The 26,527-nt window shown below is 38.1% G+C and overlaps 1 protein-coding gene across 2 annotated transcripts in view; it reads right to left on the reverse strand.

Moving 5' to 3' along the window:
* The window catches only part of LOC140736262 (death-inducer obliterator 1-like), a 136,386-nt gene that overhangs the window by 25,028 nt on the left and 84,831 nt on the right, over positions 1-26,527 (reverse strand). For both annotated transcript variants that reach the window (XM_073062202.1, XM_073062201.1), the window contains exons 8-13: positions 24,983-25,463; positions 23,175-23,334; positions 22,899-23,015; positions 16,558-16,665; positions 5,223-5,352; positions 864-1,377 (exon numbers count right to left, since the gene is read on the reverse strand). In XM_073062202.1, the coding sequence (XP_072918303.1) occupies positions 864-1,377; positions 5,223-5,352; positions 16,558-16,665; positions 22,899-23,015; positions 23,175-23,334; positions 24,983-25,463 (1,510 nt within the window). The remainder of the gene's footprint in view (positions 1-863; positions 1,378-5,222; positions 5,353-16,557; positions 16,666-22,898; positions 23,016-23,174; positions 23,335-24,982; positions 25,464-26,527) is intronic.

Consider the following 26,527-nt stretch of genomic DNA (forward strand, 5'->3'; position numbering starts at 1 on the left):
TACACTCCAAATGCAGTCTAACCAGTGTTTTGTATATTCCAACCGTTATACTATAATCCCTAACCCATGAAAGGATGCCATCTTCATGATTCTACCCATCTATGTTGTCACTTTCAAGGAACTATGGATTGAACTCCAAGGTTCATCAACATCTATTAGTGCCCTGCCATTTATTGTATGCGTCCTATCCTTATTTGATTTGCTACAATGTATCACCTCACATCTCCCAAAATCTAAACCTTTGGTTTTGAATGTATAGCTTTTTGTTTACAAAGGGCAGAATTTAAGTACTGTATGGGAGAAAGAAGCAAATGACTAGAACAGAGAATTAGCTTAGATAGATGTGTAAAGCTGATTAGAATTTCTCTCTCAATTAAAATCAGACCTTTAAAATTTACTTTAAATCCCAACTGTTATATCTATTGGATGTTTGGCAATCAATTGAAACACAGCACAGTACAAGCCTTTTAGCCCACAACGTTGTGCCGACCTTTTAACTAGGATTAATCCAACTGTTCCCTCCCACATAGCCCTCCATTTTTCTAACATTCATGTGCCTAAAAGTTTCTTAAATCGCTCTACTGTATCTGCCTCTACTACCACCCTTGGCAGTGTGTTCTACACTCTGTGTGAAAAAAATACCTCTAATATCCTCCCTATTTATGTTTAAAGAACACATTGGCCCAAAGACATCAGTGAGACCTAGTGATGTTAACTCAGTGACAAATGGATGCATCATCAGCCACCTGGCTTCTGAATTGAAAGATATCCTCACACCTATATGAAATTATATTGTATGTAATAATGCCATATTACTATGACAGCTATATCTGGGTTAATAGATCAGTCTTCTCTTTACACACCTTCCTGTTGACATTGAGTAACTTTGCTCAGTTTTTGCTGATGGCTTTGAGAGTATAGATTTTGGAACTGCAGGTAACAAAATAGATTTTGGTAGATCGTCATCCTCTTTTTTAACAGCAGAAGCTTTCAGTGACTCAGAAATTGAAGATGAAGACAATAGAGTCTTTGGGACACTAGGAACATTAAGGTTGGATGCTTTAATGATGGATGGTGTGTTGTTCTCAGCAGCTCTAGTTGGGTCATTAAGTGGTGAAGTGAAGGAACCTCTCATGGATGTCGATGTTGGCTGCATAGCAACTACGTTAGTAGTTGGTGAGGTTTCTGATACATTGGAAAGTGGGGTCACTTCTTGCGTCGAAATGAGCTGTTCATTTGGAGAAGCAGTCACGGTTCCTTGGTCTTGTTCTTGCTGATACCTCATGTTGGATCTCGGTTTTGGTTTCAGTTCTGGTTTTCTGGCTACCACTTTTGGCTTCTTAGGCACTGGGTCATCATCTGAAACTTGAACTTTACCTAAAAGTGTGGAAATTGACATGTGAGATAACTTAATCCTTGGACTTTAAGTAAATGCTCAGTTTTTCTACAATATGTGTAGTATCCCTGGAATATGTCATCTGAAGTCATACCCACTTCATTGTTGTCTCGTTCACTGTACCCAAGCAAAATAGTCCCAATTTTTCATTAACCATCTAGTGCTAAAGGAGCTGCTGCATGTCTCACCACATTTATATTTATTGCCTCATAAGTCTTGTCAAGTTCCCCTAAGTTGCTATCTGAATTTAATCACCACCAATCCAGGCAATACTTTTATCATGGCTTTATAAATTACATCTACAGTACTGATCACAGTCTAAAAACTATTAAACAGATTTACCCATTAGCTTAAAACCCAATTAACAAAAATATTGTAGATATACAGCAAGAGAAAGTATGTTAAGCACCTGTCAGAGTGGTATTGGTGCTCTGTGAAGTAACTACATTGCCTGGAATGATGATCAGATATATTCCTGAATTGGAAAACCTTACATTATTGGGTGAGAGCAGGGAGATATGGGATTTATTCAAAGTAATTTATCAAAGTACATACATGTCACCATATGCAACCCTGAGATTCATTTTCTTGTGGGCAATTGCAGTGAATACCAAGAAACAAAATAAACAAATAAGCAATAAATATCGTGAACACAAGATGAAGAGTCTATAGGTAGTGGGAACAGTTCAGTTTTGGTGAGTGAAGTCATCCCTTCTGGAATTGTGTAGTTCTCCCCTCTGGAACTGGAAATCTGAAATTCAGTAGTACTTTTTTTTTTACTAAACAAAAAACCCAGAAGTGATCAACTTAAAAAAAAATTCTCTAATGCTCTTGATGCATAAATTTTATACTAAATTATGAGGTAAGAGTGCCACTAACAGAGGAAAGTCACCACAGTTGGGTCTCTGGCACTGAGACTGAAGAGAAGGGAAGGGGGAGAAGAGGCACTCTTTGATGATAGGGGATTCGTTAGTTAACAGACAGGAGGTTCTGTGGTGAGAACAAGATTCCCGGATGTAATGTTGCCTTCTGGGTGCCAAGTTCTGGGATATCTCGGATCAAGTCCTCAGCATTCTTAGGTGGGAGGGTGAACAGCCAGAAGTCGTGGTCCACGTAGGTAGCAATGACACGAGTTGGACGAGTGACAAGGTTCTGCACAGGGAGTTCAGTGCCAAGTTAAACGACAGGGCTCCAGGTTTGTGATCTCAAGATTGCTACCTGTGTCATATGCTAGTGAGGCCAGAACAAGGAAGAATTAATACATGGCTAAGCAGTTGATATAGAAGCGAGGGTATTAGATTTTTGGATCAATGAGCTCTCTTTCAGGGAAGGTGGGACCTGTACAGAAGGGACGTTTGCACCTGAACTGGAGGGGGGGGGGGGGGGTCTAATATCCTAGTGGGAAGGTTTATTAATGCTGCATGGTGGACTTTAAACTAGAGGTGCAGGGGGATGGGAACCACTGTGCCAGGACAGTTAGTAGTGAGGTTGTTAAGGCAGATATTGGTAAGACCTCAAACAAAGTTAGGAATCAAAAGGTTGAGCATGGTGCGACAAAATCGAATAGGGTGAATACAAGATAGAAGGTGCTGTATCCGAATGCACACAGTATATGGAATAAGGTAGATGAACTTGTGGCACAGTTGCAGATTGGTAGGTATGATGTTGTAGACATTACTGAATCATGGTTGAAAGATTATAGCTGGGAGCTTAACGTCCAAGGCTACACGTATTGAAAGAATAGAATAACTGAAATGGTTGACTATTTTCTAAATGGAGAAAAAATACAAAAAAACTGAGGTGCAAAGGGACTTGGGAGTTCTTGTGCAGGGTTCCCCAAAGGTTAACTTGCAGGTTGAGTGTGGATGGCAAATGCAATGTTAACATTCATTTCAAGAGGATTAGAATATGAAAGCAAGGATGTAATGTTGAGATTTTATAAAGTACTGGCGAGGCCTCGGAGCATTGTGAGCAGGTCTGGGTCCCTTATCATAAAAAGGATGTGCTGAAACTGGAGAGGGTTCAAAGGAGGTTCACAAAAATGATTCCAGGATTGAATGGCCTGTCATACGAAGAGTGTTTGATGGCTCTGGGCCTGTATTCACTGGAATTCAGAAGAATGAGGAATGACCTTATTGAAACCTAGCAAATGATGGAAGGCCTTGATAAAGTGGATGTGGAGAATATGTTTCCGATAGTGAGAGAGTCTAAGACCAGAGGACGTAGCCTCAGAATAGAGGGGTGTCCTTTTAGAAGAGATGAGAGGAATTTCTTTCGTCAGAGTGGTGAATCTGAGGAAATCTTTGCCACAGGCAGCTGTGAATACTGTCTTTATGTATATTTAGAGCAGAGGTTGATAGATTCTTGGTCAGGGCACGGAGGGAGCTGAGACAAAAATTGGATCAGCTATGATGAAAAGTCAGAGCAGACTCAATAGGCCAAATGCACTAATTCTGCTTCTCTATCTTATGCTCTTAGAACATCTGTAGTGTGGTAAAAAAGAACTCCAAATGTGTATAGTTGTTTAACACAAACGAATGGCTTTTCAGATCTTTTTTACAGGGGAATTAAGTCCATATACTGTAGTTCGAGAATCATGCATAGTCCAAGGAATGAGACTCAACACCATCAAATGATCCGGATGTGTTTACTATGAATCTAGTGGCTTTACAGTTATCTTTATTGACACTTATATTTCCGTATTAATCTATTCAACTGAATTTAAATTAACCTGCCACAGTTGGATTGTAAGAAAAGTGTTAAGTGTAATTCCTCCTAGGTATATACTGAAATCAAATGGAAGTCTGTGTGACAAAATGGTGATACCTTGGAGTGGGATTGTTTTGAGAAAGTACCAGAAAACCAGTGCACTGCAATGTTTTGAAAAAGTCAAGGAAGTCTGCAGCCATAATAGTGGAAAGTGGTGAAAAACATGTTTGTGTGGGCTGAAGGTCATAAGAGATAAGCAGGGGCGTGGTGCAGCTGGAAAAGTACCATTGTAGGGGGTTTTGAAGGGTATAAAAAAGGGCACTTTTTGTGCAAGGGGAAGAGACCTTTGTCTTAGGCTAAGTCACAAGTGATGCTAGTACTAAAAACTGGAGAAGATTGGGACAAATATCTTGAGGGAGTCAGAGTATGGAGGGGGGAGGGGGAAGAGGGGGGGAAGGGGGGAGGGGGAAGAGGGGGGGAAGAGGGGGGGGAAGAGGGGGGGAAGAGGGGGGGAAGAGGGGGGGGAAGAGGGGGGGGAAGAGGGGGGGGAAGAGGGGGGGGAAGAGGGGGGGGAAGAGGGGGGAAAGAGGGGGGGGGGAAGAGGGGGAGAGAGAAAAGAAAAAAGCTTGTGAGAGATTATCCAATCTGTGGATCCCCTCCAACATTGCAGAGATCAACCTGCCTACTGGATGACAAGTATTATTATGACTGCTACTACTGTAGACTTGTTTTTCTTTTGTAGTGAATATCTGCTAGTTCTAATGAAGTGTTCTCTTGTGGCCTTGAACACTTGTGCAGTGTCTCCTTTGTATGCAAATGCATACACGAATATTGTAAGCTGAGTAAGAACACAGAATGGATTTTAAAATGATTTTCGTTACAGTAGTCCACTTCCCTGGATGGGTTGTGAATCTACAATCAACATTGTCTTACTTCATAGCACGATGAAATTGAGCAATACACATAAAATGCTGGAACAACTCAGCAGGTTAGGAAGCATCTGGTATCTGTGTTGCAGTGGATTTTGCAAAATCTTGAGTTTGTTTTAATTGAAGAACATGTTTTATTTGCACTGAGTGGTGTTCATGATGTGTCAATATGTCTTTTTACTGCTTACCTGTACAGATCCTGCAGTTCAAATCAAACAGGTGGGCTCGATGCTCATTTGTCGTATCTTTAAGCATGTTGCTGAAGACGTCAGGCAGTGGAACGTTGGTCTTCTGAGCAGGATGTGCATCTTCCTGCTCCTGAAGAGCACAAACAAATGTTAATTGTTTTGGAAACTGATGGATAAATATCACATATTCACAACTACAATTACAAACTGCAGACAGAAAATCATATATAATAAAACAATAATGTATGCATTACATGCACAAGATTAAATTTAGAATGCATTGGATACAAGTTCAATAGTGATTTTCAAAAGGGCATTGGTAAAGTACATGGAGAGCAAATTTACTGATAGACAGTAAAATTGGACACCTTTAAGTAAACATTAAGATTTATAACAGGCATTATGTAAAGGCATCCACTATACAGCCACCAAGGCCTTTTTTTTCCCCGGTGAATCATACTACTATTTGGAAACAAAATGAAAATCATAGTAATCTTTACTAACTTCCTAAATTTACTTTCTAAATCCAGTTTGATTTATTCTCTAGGTGTCAGTTATAGACTTAATCCTTGTTAGCAGAAAACATTTGGATTCACAAGTTCCTGTAAATAAAAAACAGATGCTACAATGACTCTTAATTTGCCAGTGATTCCCCATTTCAACTAGCACCAGTGAAACTGCTGTTCAGTACAAAAAGTGAATAGGCAAAAAATATCAGTGGCAATAGCCCCTGTTGGACCTGAGATTTCATTGTGAACTATCCAAGGAAGCAAAGATTGAATTCTACCTTGCTCTCAATCCTAATTTGAAGTGAAACTGCACGATTAAGTACCAACTTCTCATTTGCTGAAGGAAATGAGAAAATGCTGAAGGAACTCAGCAGCATCTATGGAAAAGAAATAGTCAACGTTTTAGGCTGAGACCGTTCAACATGATTGGAAAGTAAGAGAGAAGAAGCCAGAATAAGAAAGTTGGGGGGGGGGGGGGGGGGAGAGAGAAGAAAAGAAGAGAGGGAATGAAGTGAGAAGCTTCTCATTGCTAGATTCTCCCCAATCAATAAATTGTTTACATTGGGAAGCGAAACGCAAGATTGGGTGGATGCTTTGGCGATAACACTTCCATTCCATCTGCAAGGATGACCTCAAGCTTCCCAGTGCTTGTCATTTTAAATTATGATCCAACTGTTACTAACTTCTTTATCTGTAGTTTTTGCTTCTTCCTTCTTCCAATAATGTACCTCAGTCAAGTTTCCCACTGGAGTGGACAAATTATGGTACTAAGGGAAAGCAGTTCAACTTTCATCATTTGGAATTTTTTTTAAAATCACAGAGGACAAAAAGCACAGGCATTATGTATGGTTCTCCAACAATGAAGATATAGTATATGAACCACAGCATTCCACCCACCCATCTAAGCAGTATACTTACGAGACCAGGAAGGAAAAAAATATCACTATGTATTTCAGGATCCATCCCTAAACAAGGGGAGTTATGATTGATGAAAATCATCACTGCCTCCGAGCACAAACTTGCCTGACTGTGGATAACAGTACTTGAAGACCAAAACACAAACTGTGCACTAAGTTCACGATTTACTGAATAGCAGTGATCCAACAATTCTGCACGGCAAGAGAAACAGAGCAAATAACTAGAAACTCAGTAACACAACGGAATTTCCGATATACTCTCTGTAAAATCTTCTGAGTGCATGGGTAGAATAAGGAAATATTGGCATCCTGTCCTAGTACAATACACATCCTTTATTATTCTTTAACAGCTTCAAAAGCCTGCATTTTAGTTTTACCCCTTGCCCATCAGATTAGACATGCCTAGGCATCATCCCTGATTAAGATGGCGGAGTTTGAAACGTCAGTTAAAATCATTACCTGTACCCAGCTGGAAGCCTGAGAAGAGTTTATTTGTCATATACGCTGGGAAGGCACGAGATCCTTTTACAAGTTGAAAATACATAGGATTTTTTTTAAATGTAAAAGTTTTTCATCAGTACCAAGTTTTATTAAAGTTGCTTAAATAAGTTTGTTCTTATGAAATTCTAATTGTCCGAATAATTGATACTGATGAGTGAAACACTTCACAAAGGCCATCTTTACCTCAGGCCAATTCCAGCTTACAATTATTTTCCCAGAGGCCATAACATGCTACTGATCTAATTTGTATGTCAAGTTCCCTCAGAGCTGTGTTCTTAAAGAACTACACTTTTGTTCAAAATTAATAAACTGCCTTTGTACTAATTGGTCAACAAAGAAAGCCCAATTTTATACAAGTATGAAGAATGCCAAATAGCATTTACAGATACTGAAGATAATTATATCTTGGCAGGCGACCTACAATATATTAGTCAAAGTTCAAGCGAAGTTATTAAATATGTATGCCTATATAAAAACCATGATTATTCAAATGATAATGCCTTCAGCCCTACACTCTTAATACTGCAGAGACCTTTGCTAGTATTGAAAATTCTAAAATGTTTTTCAGAACTCATGAGGGAACTTTGGACCAAACTATAATTACAACGAAAAGGTTATCCACTGTGTATTGCTTCAAAACACCATGCTACAACTTTTCCCTCATATCTATCACTTGCATCCAAATTGCACTGAACAACCAAAGGTAATATAAGTAACTGAACCCATTTAGAAATGGTTGTACTTGGTGTCAATTCTAAACCCACTGCCTTAAATTACTGCATATCTCAATGGCCCATATGCACTTTTTTTCTTCAAAATGTAGATGTGAGCATTTTCAGTATTATTTATCTTTCTAAAGATGTTGGTGTGCACATTTCTTGAATAGCAGATGTACCATTTTGAACAGCATGTGTGCTATGTGCAAGTGCCTAGCCTTAGTCTTAGAAAACTAGTCAGAATTCAAAGATAATCCTGAATGCTATCACCTTTTAAAGGATTTGCCCAAATGACAGTTTCTATTTCATAACGCATTCGGCAGTTAAACCCTCAAGATGCTGGGGCAATCCTAGCTTGGTAGTTGACCAGAAGGCATGATGTGCTTGTATACTTCGTATTTAAGCGAAACACAAATATCTTCCCATTATGGTAATTGAGTAAAAGCTTCTTGCCAAGGGCTCCCTATCAACGTGGATAAAATTAATAAATATATCCACACATCAAGACCTGCAAATTTCAACCTATGAGCACTGAAACATCACCATTTTTAAAATAAAAATGTACTTGCTGTTGTATAATTAGCTTTGAGGAAATGCTTTAGCTGTTCCAAAATACTTCAATCACAATATATCTGGTCTACAGACCATAGGTTGGATTTGCAGGCTGATGACTATTTTAACAATGAGGTGTTTATCTTTTTTTTTAGAAAAAGAGGTAAATTGGTAAAAAAAAATAAAAACACAGAATGCTGGCAGAACTCAGCAGGCCAGACAGCATCTATGGGAGGAGGTAGTGACGAAGTTTTGGGCCAAAATGTCACTACCTCCTCCTATAGATGCTGTCTGGCCTGCTGAGTTCTGCCAGCATTTTGTGTTTTTATTTATTTCCAGCATCTGCAGATTCACTCGTGTTGCCTTTAAATTAAATGGTGATGTGGCTCCACCACTCCGTTCTTCTAGATTTTAGGATGTACAAAATCTTCACCAATTTTTCAAATATGGATGAAATTCTACATATAACCTATCAACTGGAAACATCTTACGGTGTTTGAGAGACTATAGGTTTCCTCCATGTTTCTCATTTAAAGTGATTTCCTTGGAGAAGTCATTGCTTTGTACAGTGGTCTCTTAATGCAGAGTCAGGCTTAATGTTTTGATGTCACTTTGATGTTCACAATGAAATATTTATTAAAGTAAGTAATCTTCAAAAAGTAATTGAAACCATTACATGTATATTTTTGAAGTGTATGAGAGGAACAAATGCAAGGCAAGTATTTGCCAATTTCCTCTTCATTTGGCACTTGCCCCTGTTCTCAGTCCACTCTTCACAAGGCAAGCTGTGTGCTCTGTTTAATGATCTGTACAAGTCTGGATGAAGAACTACTCTTCATATAGCAGGTTTCATATTTTTCCAGGTCACGGTGGAAGATTTTTGGAACACAGTGCAAGCAGCAGTGACAAATTTGCAGTAAATAACAGCAGCTAATTTTCTATGAGGCAACTTGATGAAGACATTAGCTAGGGAAAATGTCTAAACCAAACTGAATGTTCTATTAAGTATAGAAAAATACATATTATATTGAGCCACATGGGGTTCTTGCTAGTACATTGTGGCCTGGGCAAACTGGTGTTGCATTTATGCCAATTAACTATCTGTTGGTAACCCAATCAATGTACCCCATGTGATTTTCAGTACATATTTATGGGTGAGCTATCCATTGTTAATAGGATCCTGTTTGGCACATACACCTGGGGTATGGGTTTGGAGAGCAGTAGAAAATTTGGTTGCATCCTGCTTGTTCATTGGTGGCACTTCTTCAAATCTGTCTTAAAACACAAACATACACTTGGGACAAGGAAGCATAATTACAGTAATTAATATCACATGTCAGAGGGTGGAAATAGCTTTGGCATTCTTTTATCATCTGACATTTACAATCATTAAGTTCAAGACTTAAGATCCATGGGACTATAAGGCATATATGGTGACCAAGGTTAGAGATCACAATATTGAGAGGAGGAGGATTTCTCCTCTCACGACCAAAACCAAGAAAATTCTATCAACTGTCAGGCTCCTGTTACAAACTTCAGGATATGTAAAGACAATGATGGAATACATAGCAGTCAGCAGAGCAAGACAGTCTGTGCAAGTGTCAAAATATAAAAATAGCAAGCTAGAACCTAACACAATATGCTAAAGATAGAAGTAATGTCTATTGCCAAATGTTCAAATAGCAACTGTAATTTGGTAATGGCTATGCCCTTAATTTGATTTGTGATGGAAGAATCATTAAATCCTACTGCAGTCTATGGAAAAGAGTAAACAGTTGATGTTTTGGGCCAAGACCTTCTCAGCCCGAAACAAATTGCTTACCCTTTTCCATAGATGCTGTCAGGCCTGCTGTGCTCCTCAGCATTTGTGTGTTGCAATAGACCTTTGCTTCCCGTTTTCCTCAGATATACTGCAGGTGTGTATGGTATCTAATGGATTACTGGAGCACAAGCTAGTTTGTACATGTGACTATTGTTTTCTCACTCCTCCTGCACTAAGAAGCCAATTTCCAGTCAGACACCACAGTAATTATATTTTCTCCCAATGCACTGTGTAAAGACACAGTAGGCAAAAGACCATCTACCCCTATCATGAGCTTCACTTGGCAGGTCAGATCAACAGCTTGTTTGAAGATCTTTGATGTAGCTTTGCACAATGAAGGAAATGTTGCGTGCAGGAAGAACAAATGTATATTACATTTGAAATAGTATATTCTGCTTTAATGTGCAGTTGTCCATAGGTTCGTAAAACTGCAGTTATTAATGTTTCCATCAGCAGAGACTTACTCAACTTTTTGAAAAGCACTTAGTAAGATGGCACATCTTTTCATTGTGTTGTTTTTTAAGACGCATCAATCAAGGTCTAAAACTTTTTGCCGTAATTACTGTGCTAAAACTATTTCAAATGTATTGACAAACAACAATATCTGCAGACACTGGAAACCTGAGCAACATACATAAAATGCTGGGGGATCTCAGCAAGCCAATCTATGGAAGAATGTACAGTTGATGAAGGGAAGATTTAAACTTCTTCAGGGTAGGCATCCCTGGAAGAGACTTTGCAGAGTAGTAACCCATCCTGCCGAAGGGTTTTGGACCGAAACGTTGACTGTACATTATTTCCCATAGATGCTGACTGGCCTGCTGAGTTCCTCCAGCATTTTGTGTGTGTTGCTCAAATGTACTGACTCGCTTTTTGACTGCTGCAGAAGAATGGAATTATCGAAAGTGAAATATAAAAGCTGAGAGCACTACATTTCTGCTCTGTTATGGTTTTTCAGAAGGAGTGAGAATGCTGTCCTAGCCTTTTGGTTAGCAAAGATTAAACTCATCTGCAGAAATTAAAGGTACTGCAACAAGATATAAGTGCAATTTCTCAACAAGATTGCTGTTTAATTTCAGATGCATTATTAATTTGGTTAGATTATATTTAAGAATGAGGTTATTAAAATGTTGCACACAGCACCTCTTACATTTATTGATCAGGATGGATTTGGCATATTTCTCTTGTCTAGATATTAAACTGGTTAGAGTTATGTATTATCAAATAGTATTCCATTTTCTGCACATCAAACTCTTCCTTATTTCTTAGATGGAGTTCATACAAATCTTTAATTAATGGTGGTACCTTGACAAAAAAAAAATGTGGTCAGGTGTCAAATTAGCAGATGTGATATTTTAACTTGTAAGGTCGTAGGCAAAATAATCCATGCTCACTTTACAGCATTTTAAATTTAAATTGATGTTAACTGTTTTTTGACAATGAGCATTGGTACACCAGATGACCATGGCCATAGAATGTTACCAACTACAGGAACCCACCAGGTGCTGTTTAGTAGTATTTCTCAAAATTCTGAATTTATAAAGGTGCAGTAGGATGGGAATACAATCACTTCTAAGCTGCCCAAAGATAAGCTGGAAAAAAAATACTGTCCTGACATCAGTGGATTAACATTCTGGAAAATATTATTGGGGAAAATACTGCCTTTACATAGATTTCAATTAGGTCACCAGAGCTGAATAAAGTGTGTCTCTGTGAGTGAGTGTGTGTGAGTGTGTGTAATCTTTTAAAAAAATACATTGTCTTAAGTATAATGCCGGCTCCAAAATGTATGGATAACCTCTGTCAATTATTAACGATATTACCAGCTTCCTTAACTCTCTTGACGTTTAAATTTCCACATGAAGCAGCATAGCTGTTAGGTTCAAACATGCATCCTCCAGGAAAGCCATGAAGATCTCAAAATTAGGAATCAAGAGCTAAGATTGCTTCTGGTGTCCTCAGCTCATTTAGATCAGCTGTATTCCGTGTCAGTGCAGCAGGCAGGATTTCAGAGCCACTAGAGAATCAGTATCGAAGGCAGCCACAACACTTTAATCTCTTGAAAATATACTCCCTTTATATTTTATGAACGATGCACACCTCATTATAGTATCAGGCAGTGAAGTGTGATGTATTCCTACCTGTCAGAAACAGAGCGCACTTGGTTCTTCCTGGCAGTTCCCTTTTCTGGTGAGATTACTGTGTGTAGAGAGGCCCTTTAATGTGGAAAATGTACTATGCTTATGGCTGTATAGTTACATGTAGGAAAAGAAACATACTGTGAAACTTTAAGTTGTTATATTACTGACATATTCTTTACCAGATGATGACCACTTTGTGGAAGACAAAAAATTGTCTTTCTACCACTTAAAGAGAACTTTTATGCATATGTAGACACCCAAGAATGGGATTGTGTTACAATTAATTAATAAGGACAATGTTCATAGAATGTGCTTGTATTCGGTTAGATAAAGGTAAAGGAGTATTTAAGTTGTGGTATTTATGACTGAAGGATTTGAAAGGGTTTAACAAGACATGGCCAAATAAAGTCAAGGATGCAGAGCTTTATAATTGGAACTTTAAGATACAACTCAATACAAAAAAAAAGGCAATGGAAAGTTGTAGCATTTGCCACCAAAATTTCCTAGATTGATAATCTTTGCCAAAGGGAAAAAAAAATCAGGGTAAGAATGCAGGAAAGATTTGTTTCAGTTCAGGTGCAATTGATTCATGGGTACTTCAAGCTTTCTCCAGATCCCATGTTCCTTTACCTCTAAAAAATTAAATTTTAATTAAGCTTTATTAGAGCAGTTAGTATCTTCATTTTGTTGTAAAATGCGAGCTATATTCCAGTTGAAATAATATAATCTAGGATGGTATTGGGAAAGCATATGCACAACCATGTGCTATGCCATATTAATCCCATCTCTCGTTCATTTCACTCTCCCTCCCCCATCCTCCCAACCCATACTTACTTGTTCTTCCTGGAGACGGCAACTATTTTCATTTGTAAGCGACAGGAACTGAATCCATTTTGGCCTCATCTTTGAGGACAATCTCTATACCACTGCCTACCCATCCATAAATTATTTTTCTATCATGGAAACTTACAAATACCTTGCTAAAATTCAAGTACAATACATTCACAGCCAAACTAATCAAACCGCAGGGCCCCTTACCACAGAAAGCTTGGTTTTCAGGATCTTGAACTAGCTCTATTTGATTTTTATCCACATGTTGAATGATCTTGAAATGAATAATTTAATAGTTTAACCCACAAAAGACACCAATGTTTCCTGGTTCATTTTCATTCTTCCTTTAGAAATGGTAGGAGCATTATCTTCCTCCCTTTGGATTGGACGGTCCATGCTAGAACGCTGCAAGGCACATTGAATCCCTTTGAGTTTATTCAAATCTTCCAGAACTGGCACGTACAGTGTCATATATCTTTGCAATGGCCTCTGAATTTCTTCTCCTGTAAATTACCTTGACTTGCTTTGTAAATAAAGGGGGTAAAATAATTTTGTAGCATCAATTAACATGCCTGAATTGAAATTTAGCAGTTATACTCCATACCCCAGCTTTCTTTCTCTACTAAATCACATTAAATTTTTGTCACTTCAAAGACAGTAAATACTGAAGCACTCTCAACTCTTGGCCATCTTTCTTCATGTCCTTTAATATTATCTACACAAGTTTCTTGGCAGTCCTGTTCCACCATGGAGAGTGTTTAATCTTGATACCTTTGCTTTGGAAGGAATTCACTATTCCTCCTTGAAGCAACTCCATTATTTTCTCTAGACTTAGCGTGATGGTTTTAAAATTCCATAATAGGCTTCCACTTTTTTCAACACTTATGTTGGAATTACTTAAGTCAGCTTAACTCTCAAAAATGTCTTTGTCTAATTAAAAACATTATTGCTCCTTAGGTTACATTGGTTGTTATTGCAAACAACACATTTCATGGTATGTTTTGATAAATGTGATAAATAAATCTTGGGTTGAGATGTGGGGTTAATGGAGTTGGTAAGGAGCTTCTTAGACTACCCTATATAATTACTTAATTCTGTATAAACTATTAAGTCTACTCAAAATGACTGTATCAGGTCTTCCCTTTTCTTGCCGTCTTCCTTTTGCCACAACACTCCCGTAAAAAGAGCATCGATGATAAAGGCAGAATGTTAGCAATCGCAGCATATCACCTTGAAGAACTTGAATTGGACGCCCCAAATTTTCACAAAAACATCAATTCAAACCTGATGCAGAAGACATGGTGAGTGAATCAGAGAGACACTGTCAAATATTCGTGTGTAAATACTGAAATTTGAATGTATGTCAAAGGATTACTTCTATGAATCCCATTACAGAATATGCAGGACATCAAAATACTTCATTAAAAATTGTAAGTAATTTTTATTGATGACTCTGCATGTTGAATCAAGTAAATTGTATCTTTTGTGCAAAAAATAATTTATCTATTCAAAATTGCATCCATTCTTAAACGTAAAAATACACAAAACCCATTGGAAGTCATTATAGCAAATGATATGAAGGACGAAGGGAGGATGGTGGGAAAGGCAGGGAGTGATGCAATCGAGATACAGGAGAGTCAATAAATAAGTTATTGAAAGAATTAAGGACATATTCCTACCAAGGGCTGTGTGGAAATGAATGGAATAGCAACAAATCAGACCAGTTTCAAAGCTCCCTTTCTCTCTTCAGATCTCTGCTTCTCATCCTTTTTTGAGATGATACTTAAACCCATTGTTCTGACCAATCGATCACCATGTTTTGCTCTGGGTTAGTATCTTCCTGATTATACTTCTGTAGACATTTACTATTTCTCATATTAAAGGTACTATATAAATGCAAGTTATAGATCAAATGGCAAATAGGAGCCTAAGAGAAAAAAATCTGCTCCTTTAAAGTGGTAATACACAATACTTACTCTGAAACTCACTCATTCGGAACTTTATCAATTTACTGACCAATCTGCAGACAAACAAGACTGAGTACAGTTCCCCAACCTCACTCATATAGCCTAGTTCTCAGTCTGACTCACTCCTTCAGGATCATACATCAAGGGTTTACCTTTCTGTATGAGAAACACTATCGCTGCCAGCCAACGTCTATCATTCCAATGTGCTTGGTCCTTGTAGAGGCTAGTGGAGGTATTGGTGATGTTTCGTCCACCTTAGCTGTGCCAGCCTGTAGTCGTTACTTAGCATCTAAAATGTGGAAGGTGCCAAGCCCAAATCCCCACTTCATTGTTCTTTAAGCCCTGCCACTCCCTCATGTAAGATTTTTTTTTAAATTTTTCATGGAAACATTTTATTCATCAATTCCTCTTTGCCATTACTTGTAGCTAGGGCACTTTTGAAAGCTCTACTGTTGCTGCAGTTGAGAACTTAGTCAAAACTAGGCAAGGCTGGGCTAAATTCTCTCATTTTCACTCCCACTAATCCTGTTACCTCACAGAGTAGGCTAAGCCCCTAATATCACAGACATATAGCCTCTAGCTACACAGTCATAGCTATCTGTCAAAGAACATTAAATGCAAGACCCAAAATAAAGCAATAAAAGACTTGAACGTAACAGAGAACTCAAGAAAACCAAGTGGGGGTATATGTTCCTGAAACCAATTTGGATGTACTTAGCAAACACGAGGAAATCTGCAGATGCTGGAAATTCAAACAACACAGACACAGTCGTCAGGACTGTCCTGACAAAGGGTCTCGGTCCAAAACGTCGACAGTGCTTCTCCTTATAGATGCTGCCTGGCCTGCTGTGTTCCACCAGCATTTTGTATGTGTTGTTTGGATGTACTTAGTAAGTTTTTCCTCCTGTCATTATTGCCACATCTGAGTCAGGAAGCACCTTGGCATACAAACATCACTCTACCACATTAGACCACAGGTTAAATGAAACATTCAAAAAGAAAAAAAAACACCCTACTGTTACCCAGACACAAGGATAAGGTTTTGAAGGTTCTTCTTCAAAGGCAGAACATTTCTTTAGAATAGTGAATAAGCAATGACTGAATCACTGACAAATAAGAGCACATTGGCACTTGCAAACCTGGGAACAGAAACTCAAGGATGTACTCAGACTGTGTAACTGGTAGAAGCTGAGTGAGAGTAGCAGCAATGCATTACTTTGTAAGGAAGGTTCTCAGGGAACACCAAACACAGAAATACAAGAGTTGTTTCACCTTGTGCACCATATTACTGTTTAGAGACAATGAAGTAGAGAAGTTATGCAAAGGAAAGCTGTGTGCTTGAGTGTATGCGGTGACAACTTTTCAAACTTTGTACGTACATCAGCATCAGACATGGGTGGGGCCTCCTCCATATCTACTTCATGTGTGTTCGCTGCCCGGGCTGTTCCTTTGGTTTCACGATGCATTCTCTCACTTTGTTCCTGTGCCTGTGAAACAACATCATAATATGTCAAGGCTCTCACAGCAGTGAATGCACTATTGGTTCAACGCCAGGATTAACACTATTTGGAATATTTATCAGCACTAACATGTTCAGTTATCAAAAAAAAACATGGATGCCAGAAATCTGAAAAAAAGTGAATACACTCAGCCAGTCAGATAGCAAAAGTTGGTCAGAATTCACTGACGTGAACTGCTGAGTTGCTCAGCACTGAACATTGGCTTTGTTTCCAGTGAATATTGTTACTTCAGTCTAAATTAAACTAGCTTATTATACTAGTTAAAAAAAATAAGTATTCTAATTGCGAGTTCCTTTCCACAATTTTCCATACAAAATTGGTGACCAACCCTATAAAAGCGTGTTAAAGTGATTTCCTTCATTCCACATTACACAACATCACAGAGGGGCACTTAATATCTGGAACCATACCAGCCTATCTACTTGCCACATAACCTCTATTATCTATTATACCTATTATCCCTATTTTGTAGTGTACCATAAAGCACACTTTTAACAAAGAATGAAATATACTTATGGCCAAGTTACCCCATCTTTCAAATCAGCAGAATTTGATGAATACAGTCTTGTTGGCAAAAACATAAGATCATTTACTGCAAAATCCAACGAGGTGAACAAACAGCATTCAGTTCCCTTCCATTTGGTATGACAAATGCTTCAGAACCTCACTGCCTGACTTGTTTTACCATGTCATCAGTTCAATGGTCTTCATACTAGCTATTCAAATGTTAAAATTAATTTTCATCATCCCACATAAAGAAGTCCTTTTATATCTTTTCTTAATCTTTCTTTTCTCCAAAAACAATCCCAGATTTAATTTTAATTTGGAATCATTCAATCGTTTTAACAAATTCACATTTTACTTATAGTGGGAGATGCAAATTTTCAGCAATTTACTTTAATTCATCCAATATACAGATACAATTCTGAGTGTAACTCTACTACTGAACCCCCACAGCCCTCTGCAGTAGAAGAGTGCCAAAAGCTCACTACCCTCTGAGTGAAGTTTCTCATTTCCCACAGATGCTGTCTGACTGGCTGAGTGCACGTAGCATTTTGTGTTTCTTTCCTAATCCCGAGAAAACCAAACTTCCATACCACATCCTTCAGTTACACAATCAATCAGAAATGTCATGATACAGCAGTCACGACAAATTAACATTACTGCCAACTGCTATCTAGGAAATCTCACGTAGAACTAATTTATAGAAAAGATAAAACTACTTTATTCTTTATTCTGTTTGTTCTCATTAGGCAAATGTTACAGGAGCCTCAAAACAAATGTTACAGGAGCCTCAAAACAAAAACCACAAGGCTACTAAACAGCTTCCTCCCACAGGCAGTCAGACTGCTAAATAGCTGCTCTACCTGACTCTGCTTTGGATACCTTTAACTTGCACTAGACACTTATAACTTGATTTTAACCGACATGTGGCTGTTGTGTTTTACTATTTATTGTTGCATTTGTTATGTTATGATTGCACTTGACCCTGGGAAACGCTGTCTCATTCTGCCCTGCAGAGCTGATGTATGGTTGGAATGACAATAAAGTTTTTGAATCTTGAAGATAAATAATTTATCTAGTTTCTCTGGAGCTTAAACTAATGAGCACAATTTTTTTTTTTTAATCACCCCAACCTTTGAAAAAAGACAAATGCATCTTCATTAATTAATGTATGAGGAGCGTTTAATGGCTTTGGGCCCCCACTTGTTGTATTTTAGAAAAGTTGAGGGGTGGATCTCCTGAAAACCTGCTGAAATACTGAAAAGCCTAGATAGAGTGGACGTGGGGAGGAAGTTTCCAATAGTCTGGGACCAGAAGGCACAGCCTCATAACAGAACATCCATTTAGAACAGAGGAGGAGGAGGTGGAATTTCTTTAGTCAGGGGGTAGTGAATCTGTTGAATTCATTGCCACAGGTGACTGTGGAGGCCAAGTCATTGGGTATATTTAAGGCTGAGGTTGATAGGCTCCTGATTATTAGGAGCATCAAAGGTTATAGGGTGAAGTCAGGAGAATGGGGTTGGGAGGAAAAATAAATCAGCCATGATGGAATGGTGAAGCAGACTCGATGAACCAAATAGCCTAATTCTGCTCCTATGTCTTATCATCAGATTAATTATTTCCCTCTCCAGGATTTGATAATGAAGTACACTCCCAGAAAATACCGAGCTAATACCCTATATATATGCGCAGGTACAGTCTGAGTTGGCATGAGACATATATACATAAATCCTGAAAGAGTCACAAACAAGGGGCATAACTACAAAATAAGGAGCTGCTTATTCTGTTGCCATCTCTGATCAAATAATACAAGATTTAATCTTTTACTTTGATCTTGAATTATTCCTAAAATATCTTATTATTAATAACATTAAGTGATTTAATATTCCTCAATATACACGAACAGAATCGTTGCATGGTCAACCCTCTGGCTCAATTTGCAAATGCAACTTCAGTTGGAAGACTAACTGAACCTTATACTTTCTTGAACTGTTCAAGTTACAGTACAAAACATTTACACTAATTCTATGGGATGAATTGAACTTTGCTCAATTGTATTTAACGCTCAAATATCTAAAAACATTCTAATATTTGGAATTAAAAAAAACAGAAGTTATCTTTTTAGTCCTTGACCTCCAATCCAATTTTCAGTCACTTTATTCATGCTTTGGACTGCCACTCCATCGTCTCCAATAGACCCACAAGCATTAGTACAGTTAACTTGGAAACTTTCTATTGATCCAAGCACTTTTTCCTGTGATGAGAGACTTACAATTCTCTTTTCCAATGTTTTTTGTAAAAAAAAAACAGCCTGGGTTTAATTTTTCCAAGGAAACATGAATGCACACCCAGAACTGAATGTTTCACTCAAGTGTAAAATTAATACTCGGAAAATCTGAGAATATTTTGAACAAAAGGTTTACAATTTTTGGCAAACAGAATTGAAGTTTTTCTTTAAAACCTTGAATAATGAACATGAATTGTATTGACAGACCCCCCCCGATGGTAGTTTGCATACTTAATTAAGTATGAAAAGCATACTCCTGTATGCTTGTGAAAAGCATTCTCCTGTAGTGTGTGGCTCCTTAATATTGAAAATATTCTTGAAGTTGTCTCCATAGGGCCCATAAGACATAGGAGCAGAATTAGGCCATTTGGCCCATCAAGTCTGCTCCATTATTCAATCATGGCTGATCCTTTTTCTTTCTCCTCCTCAACCCCATTTTGCGGCCTTCTTCCTGTAACCTTTGATGCCATGTCCAATCAAGAAACTATCATCTCTGCCTTATACACCAAATGACCTGGCGTCCACAGCTGCACATGGCAACAAATTCCACACATTCACCACACACTGGCTAAAGAAATTTCTCTGCATCTCTTTTTGAATGGACGCCCCTCTATCCTGAGGCTATACCCTCTTGTCCTAGATTCTCCCACTATGGGAAACACCCTTTCCACATCACCTCGGTCAAGGTCTTTTAATATTCAAAAGATTTCAATGAGATCCCCCCATCATCCTTCTAAATTCCAGTGAGTACAGACCCAGATCCATCAAATGTTTCTCCTATGATAACCTTCATTCCTGGAATCATCCTTGTGAACCGCCTCTGGACCTTCTCCAATGCCAGTACGATGAGGAGCACAAAACCTACACAATAGTCTAGGTGAGGCCTCACCAGTGCCTTGTAAAGCCTCAGTATCACATCCCTGCTCTTGTATTCTAGACCTCCAGAAATGAATGCTAACGCTGCATTTGCCTTCCTCACCACCGACTCAACTTGTAAGTTAACCTTCAGGGTGTTCTGCACAAGGGCTCCCAAGTCCCTCTGCATCTCAGAATTATTGATTTTCTGAGTCCACACATTTATTTCTACTACTAAAGTGCATGACCATGCATTTTCCAACATTGTATTTCATTTGCCACTTCCTTGCCCATTCTCCTAATCTGTCCAAGTCCTTCTACATACTACCTGTTTTCTAAACACTACCTGCCCCTCCACTAATCTTCGTATCATCTGCAAACTTGGCAACAAAGCCATCTATTTCATCATCTAAATCATTTATATACAGCTAAAAAAAAAAGTGGTCCCAAAACAGACTTCAGCAGAACACCACTAGTCACTGGCAGCCAACCAGACAAGGATCCTTTTATTCCCACTCACTGCCTTCTTCCAATCAGCCAATGATCTAACCATGTTAGTAACTTTCCTGTAACACCATGGGCTCTTAACTTGGTAAGCACCTTGTCAAAGGCCTTCTGAAAGTCCAAATATACAACATCCACTGCATCCCCTTCATCTATCCTACTTGGAATCTCCTCAAAGAATTCCAACAGGATTGTCAGGCAGGATTTTCTGTTAAGGAAACCAAGCTGACTTTATACTTTATACTCTATATATTGTACTTAAGCAAGCAAAGAGTAAAGGTGCCAAAATAAATTTTGGTCGTACCACATATTGTTTCTTAATCTACAAGCATAAAGAAAATCACCATAGCGCATCAGCCCCATTAGAAACAGATCATTCTCGAATTATAGTCGCAAGCTTGTGAACCCTTTACAAATACCTGGTTTTCTGCATTAATTACTCTAAAAATGTGGCTTGATCTTCAGCTAACATAATCTGCCTAAACTAATAACATACAAACAATTGTACACATCAATACTGAGTACACCATTTAAACAATCACAGTCTAGATTCAAAAAAGTATGTGAACGTCTGTGTTGATGCCTTCCACAAGAGCTATTTGTTCCAATCAATGAGATTAGATTGAAGGTGTAGGTTGTAGAGGTGCCCTGTCCTATATAGAAAAGACACAAAGCGAGGTTACTGACAGAGCCCGCTCTTCTAAAGAAAGATCTGTTTATGTGTACCATGCCTCGATCAAAACAACCTTCAGGGGACCTTAGAAGAATTGTAGAGATGCATAAAGCTGGCAAAGGCTAGAAAAACACTTCTAAAGAAACACTATATGTACATTAGTCCACAGCAGAAATTGTCTACAAATTCAGTATTGTTACTACTCTCCCTAGGAGTGGGTGTCCAGCAAAGATCACACCAAGAGCACAAGTGCACTTCTGAAGGAGGTGAAAAAGAACCCAATGGTAACAGCAGAAGACCTGCAAAAATCTATAAAACTTGAAGTCTCTGTTCATGTGTCCACTCCAAGAAAAACACTGAACAAGAATGGCGTTTATGGAAGGACACCATGGAGGAAACCACTGCTATCCAAAAAAACAAAATTGCAAGTGTCAAGCTTGCAAAAGACCACCTGGATGTTCCTCAATGCTTCTGGGACAATGTTCTGTGGACAAACGAGATAAAAGTTGAACTTCTTGGTAGAAATGCACACTGCATATTTGGAGGAAAAGGGGCACTGAACAACACCACCAAAACTTTATCCCAACTGTGAAGCATGGTGGAAGGAACATCGTGGTTTGGGGCTGCTTTGCTGTCTCAGGACCTGGACAGCTTGCAATTGTTGAGGGAAAAATGAATTCAAAATTGTATCAAGACATTTTACAGGTGAATGTCAGAATAGCTGTTCATCATCTGAAACTTAATACAATTTGGATGACGTAACAAGAAAATGATCCGAAACACAAGAGTAAATCAACAACAGAATGGTTTAAAAAGAAGAAAATTCAGGGTTTGGAATGGCCAAGTCAGAGCCCCGAATGAGATGCTGTGGCATGACCTGAAGAGGGCTGGTCATGCAAGTTATCTCAGAAATATTGATAAACTGAAACAGTTTGTATGGAGGATAGGTCTAAATTTCCTCTTCGCTGTTATGCGAGTCTGACCAGCAGCTACAGGAAATGTTTGGTGGAGGTTATTGCTGCTAAAGTTATTAAATACAAGGGTTCACATACTTTTTCCAGCCTAGAATGTGAATGATTAAACAATGTGTTGATTAAAGACAAGTACAATTGTTTGTGTTATTAGCTTAGGCAGATTGTGTTTGTCTATTATTGTGACTCAGATAAAGATCAGACCACATTTTATAATTAATGCAGAAAACCCGGCAATTGATAAAGGTTCACAAACTTTTTCTTGCAACGGTTATGAAATTACACCCTAAGCAAATAATTCACCATTTATAAAATATAGACGATTATACACTATACTTACCTACAACTTTAACATGTATAAAATTAAACTGCACCCCAGAGCAGGATTCTCAACTCAGATACTCACAGATCTGCTCTCCTGTTCTCCCCAAACTGCCAGTTCCTTCGATTCTATTTCTTCAGGACTCATACGTACCAAATAGAAGGGAACAATCTCTTCCCGTACGACACGCCGAAAGAGCCCCTGCAAAACAAAATAGTTCTACTTTATTCAACTTAAAAGTGAAAGAGTAAGAAAAACAATTAATGAGATCGATAAAATAGTTAATGTACAAAAGCAAGTGGTTTTGTGTCAAATGCACAAAATAAGTGCCAAATTTACCACATGACGCAGAAAAGATACCTGGTTCCTGGGGTTCTTTAAATTGAACATGATACTCCGGTATCTGCTCTTGTACTTGCTGTGAGTATCTTGAAACAGGGTGAAAAGCTCTTTTTCAACATTCACGGCTATCCTTCCTATTGTGTCCTCAGTTACGTCTAGATCATCACAATCATTTACCCTGGGTTGTATAAACATAAATACATTTGAGTCATTACCTTGGCAACCAGGGCAGAGCCCTCCATCTCAAGAGAAAGGATTATGCATGACATATGCAGAGTTGGGTAGTGAATAAGATTGACCTACTGGGCACAAAGGATTACAGAGAGTATAAGTAACCTATGTACAGCAACTAAAACAGTTTATGAACTCCATGTTTGCTCGTCATAGGTACAAACACTACTGTTAAACTGTTTAATAATCCACAGCTAAGAACTAGGAATTTAAAAACCAGTGTTTGGGGAAAAAATAATTCAGGTAATTAAATAAACTGGGATTAAAAAGCTAGCATTATTTACAATAACAGTTCAGCAGCCATACATGGCAAATTAAACTTAAAACAGTTACATACGCCATTTTTCATTATAGTAAGAAAAATAATGTTTTCCCAAGTGTACAGAAGTGAAGAAATGGGATACTGACAGGCTATTGGAAGGACAAAGTAAGACAGTTACTAGAAATACATTCTGAGTGTTTGGCTCTGCCACTGGAAACAAAGCAGAAAAGGGAATTGTGCTACTATCAAAACAGTGCCTAAACTTCAGCTGACAGCATAATCAATTTGGTTTAGGAAATTAATGACGGTCCCGGAGAAGGTGGAGGCAAAGTTTACTAGAATGGCATTAGGGCAAGAAACTTCATTCATGTGAAGAGCGAATCTTACAGGGTCAGCACCCCAAGGGGAAAAATTTAAGGTGACAGGCCAAAGAACCAGAGGAGAAAAAATAGTCAATAGATTGATAAAATTTGGAATATTCAGCCCAGGTGACTGGTGGAAGTAAAATTCATTCAAGTACAGATTTGTTTGTGTCTGCAGAAAGCCTTGTAGGTTTGTAGGGGGAAAACAGAATAGGTAAATCAATTTGATAGCTCTTGGTTGCTGGCACTGGCAAATGGACTGAATAGCTGCCTCCTGTGTGATTTTTTTTTTTTAAAACACACTGAATGCTCTCCCTCTCTTGCTTCTTGCTATGCTTAGCCCAATCTTAGAGTTAAAGCAGTTACACAAGATAACGAACAAGGACTGAATTACACCAGGAAAGAGTCTGAAAACACCTGCAAATTTTCACAAGTTTATAATAGCTACACATGGCAAAAGCTTGATAATGCAAAAACTGAATTGTTCCATTTTCCTAACCAGTTTTGCTTTGAAATATTCACCTTTAACTCAGTGTCGAGAATTCAAAACCACACAAATTACTGCTTGTAGCATGCTCGTTTTCTCTGAACAGAAAACACTGAACTGTTACTGTGTCATTATAACCAGACACTAATTTCTTGCATGAGAATTTTTTTTGTCCATAATTTTACTAAAGCTTGTAAGAGGAGGGTTCGGTCAATCTGCCTAATCATGCAGAAATTTGCCACGTAGAATTACCACCCAAAGATGCTAAACGTTGAGTGATTGTTTTAAAATCAAATGATAACTCCTAAATTTTAATAATAATGAACCACAGAATTGAAAGTTACTAAAATAAATATGGAAAGATAAACTTAAAAATGAGAATTGATACAAAGATGGCATTTCAATACGATTAATCCATAAAAATTCTACATGTTAAACCTGGCCCTTTCATAGATCGCAAATTGTTCTGCATTGAATTTCTCACCTTTTACAAAGGATTTCCTTCAGTGACCGGCGAATGTTGTGGCGGATTTGGGAATTAGATAATTGACTGGCATTTTTTACAGCAGTAACCGGAGACGGTTTATCCACTGATTTGTTTGCTGTAGACTGCTCACTTGGAAGCACAGACTGTTTTGCTGTGGGGGTAGAGTGCTTTAATGGTATTCGGTATTCAGATCCAGCAATGGCTTTAGGTGAAGACTGTGGCTTAGATGAAATTGGATACTTAGCTGAAACTTGCGGCTTAGGTAAAATTTTCTGTTTGAACAAAGTCTGTTTAGCAGTAAGTTGTTGAGATGCAGGAACAGGTCGCTTAGCTACAACACGATGTTCTGCAGTATTGACTGGCTGCTTCAATGCTGCAGCTGATGGCTTTGAGGATGTAGTTTGCATACTTGCATTAGACGGTTGTTCCACAGGTGCAGAATCAGATATCTTGGTGTCAACTGGACCCTCTCGTTGAACTATTAAAGAAAATACATTTTTCCAGAGTGAAACATATTGTGTGGTGCAATATTCTTGATGCACAAGTATTGCATCTTCATAAATGTGCATTTCAATTTGACATGAAAACAAAAAAGGACCTCAAAAACACATACCGTATCTTCGGGAAACAATTACTGTGGATTCACTGATATGGTCTTAAAGCTTCAATAGCATGGCCTTATGAAGCTGGCCATGCATTGCATTAAAAAAATTGAACTACTTTATCTACCAGCAAGTTATATTTAGTTAAAATAAGTTACTGCATGGTTTCGGTAGGTCATCCTACAACAGACCAGTTAGTGGTTTTACTAGCAGGCAACAGTGGACCTGTCAATATGGTCTTCTAATGTTCTACAAACTGTTGTCAAAAGAAGCCAGAAACATAACACTTTAAACACAAAATACATAAAAATACAGCGAATACAGCCGATTATTCTGGGGAATGTTTATTGAGCATGCACTGAAATAATGCATGTACTCAATGTCAAAAATCCCACATTGGCTGCTTATGAACTTCAGTTTCACTTCTTCAAAGCAACTCATCTGTAAAATATTCTTAGAAATACCAGACTTCAAACTCTAAAATAGAATGCAGTATAACTAATCATTTACAAATTACTATTGCAATATCTACTTATTTGAATTATAAGTTACTGAACAATGATTTCTTACCCAGAATTCATTACACTCAACTGTTAATTATACATCAGCAAAATATTGCATTTTGTAAATTTAGAACAAAATGCTCAAAAACTCAGGCCAGTTCACTTTGTTGCTCTCTCCAAGAGCACTCCATGTTCCACTGGGAAAAATCTTTCCTTTTAAATTGTGAGAGACCATAGTTCTATAGGATTTGCTTCTTGAAAGAGCAGAACAATGGTTTCTGTGCTGTTGCAGTTCTTGTATGAAACCTCTACATGTTGTCTCACCATCTTCTCAGCCATTACAAAAACAACTATTTATAATGAACTTGTTCTTCACATGCAATGAACATTGACTGATGGTTAACTTTTCAAGTCCCCTTTATGTCTCATCTTTAATC

The sequence above is a fragment of the Hemitrygon akajei genome, chromosome 11, assembly GCF_048418815.1.
Source record: "Hemitrygon akajei chromosome 11, sHemAka1.3, whole genome shotgun sequence".
Taxonomy (NCBI): Eukaryota; Metazoa; Chordata; class Chondrichthyes; order Myliobatiformes; family Dasyatidae; genus Hemitrygon; species Hemitrygon akajei.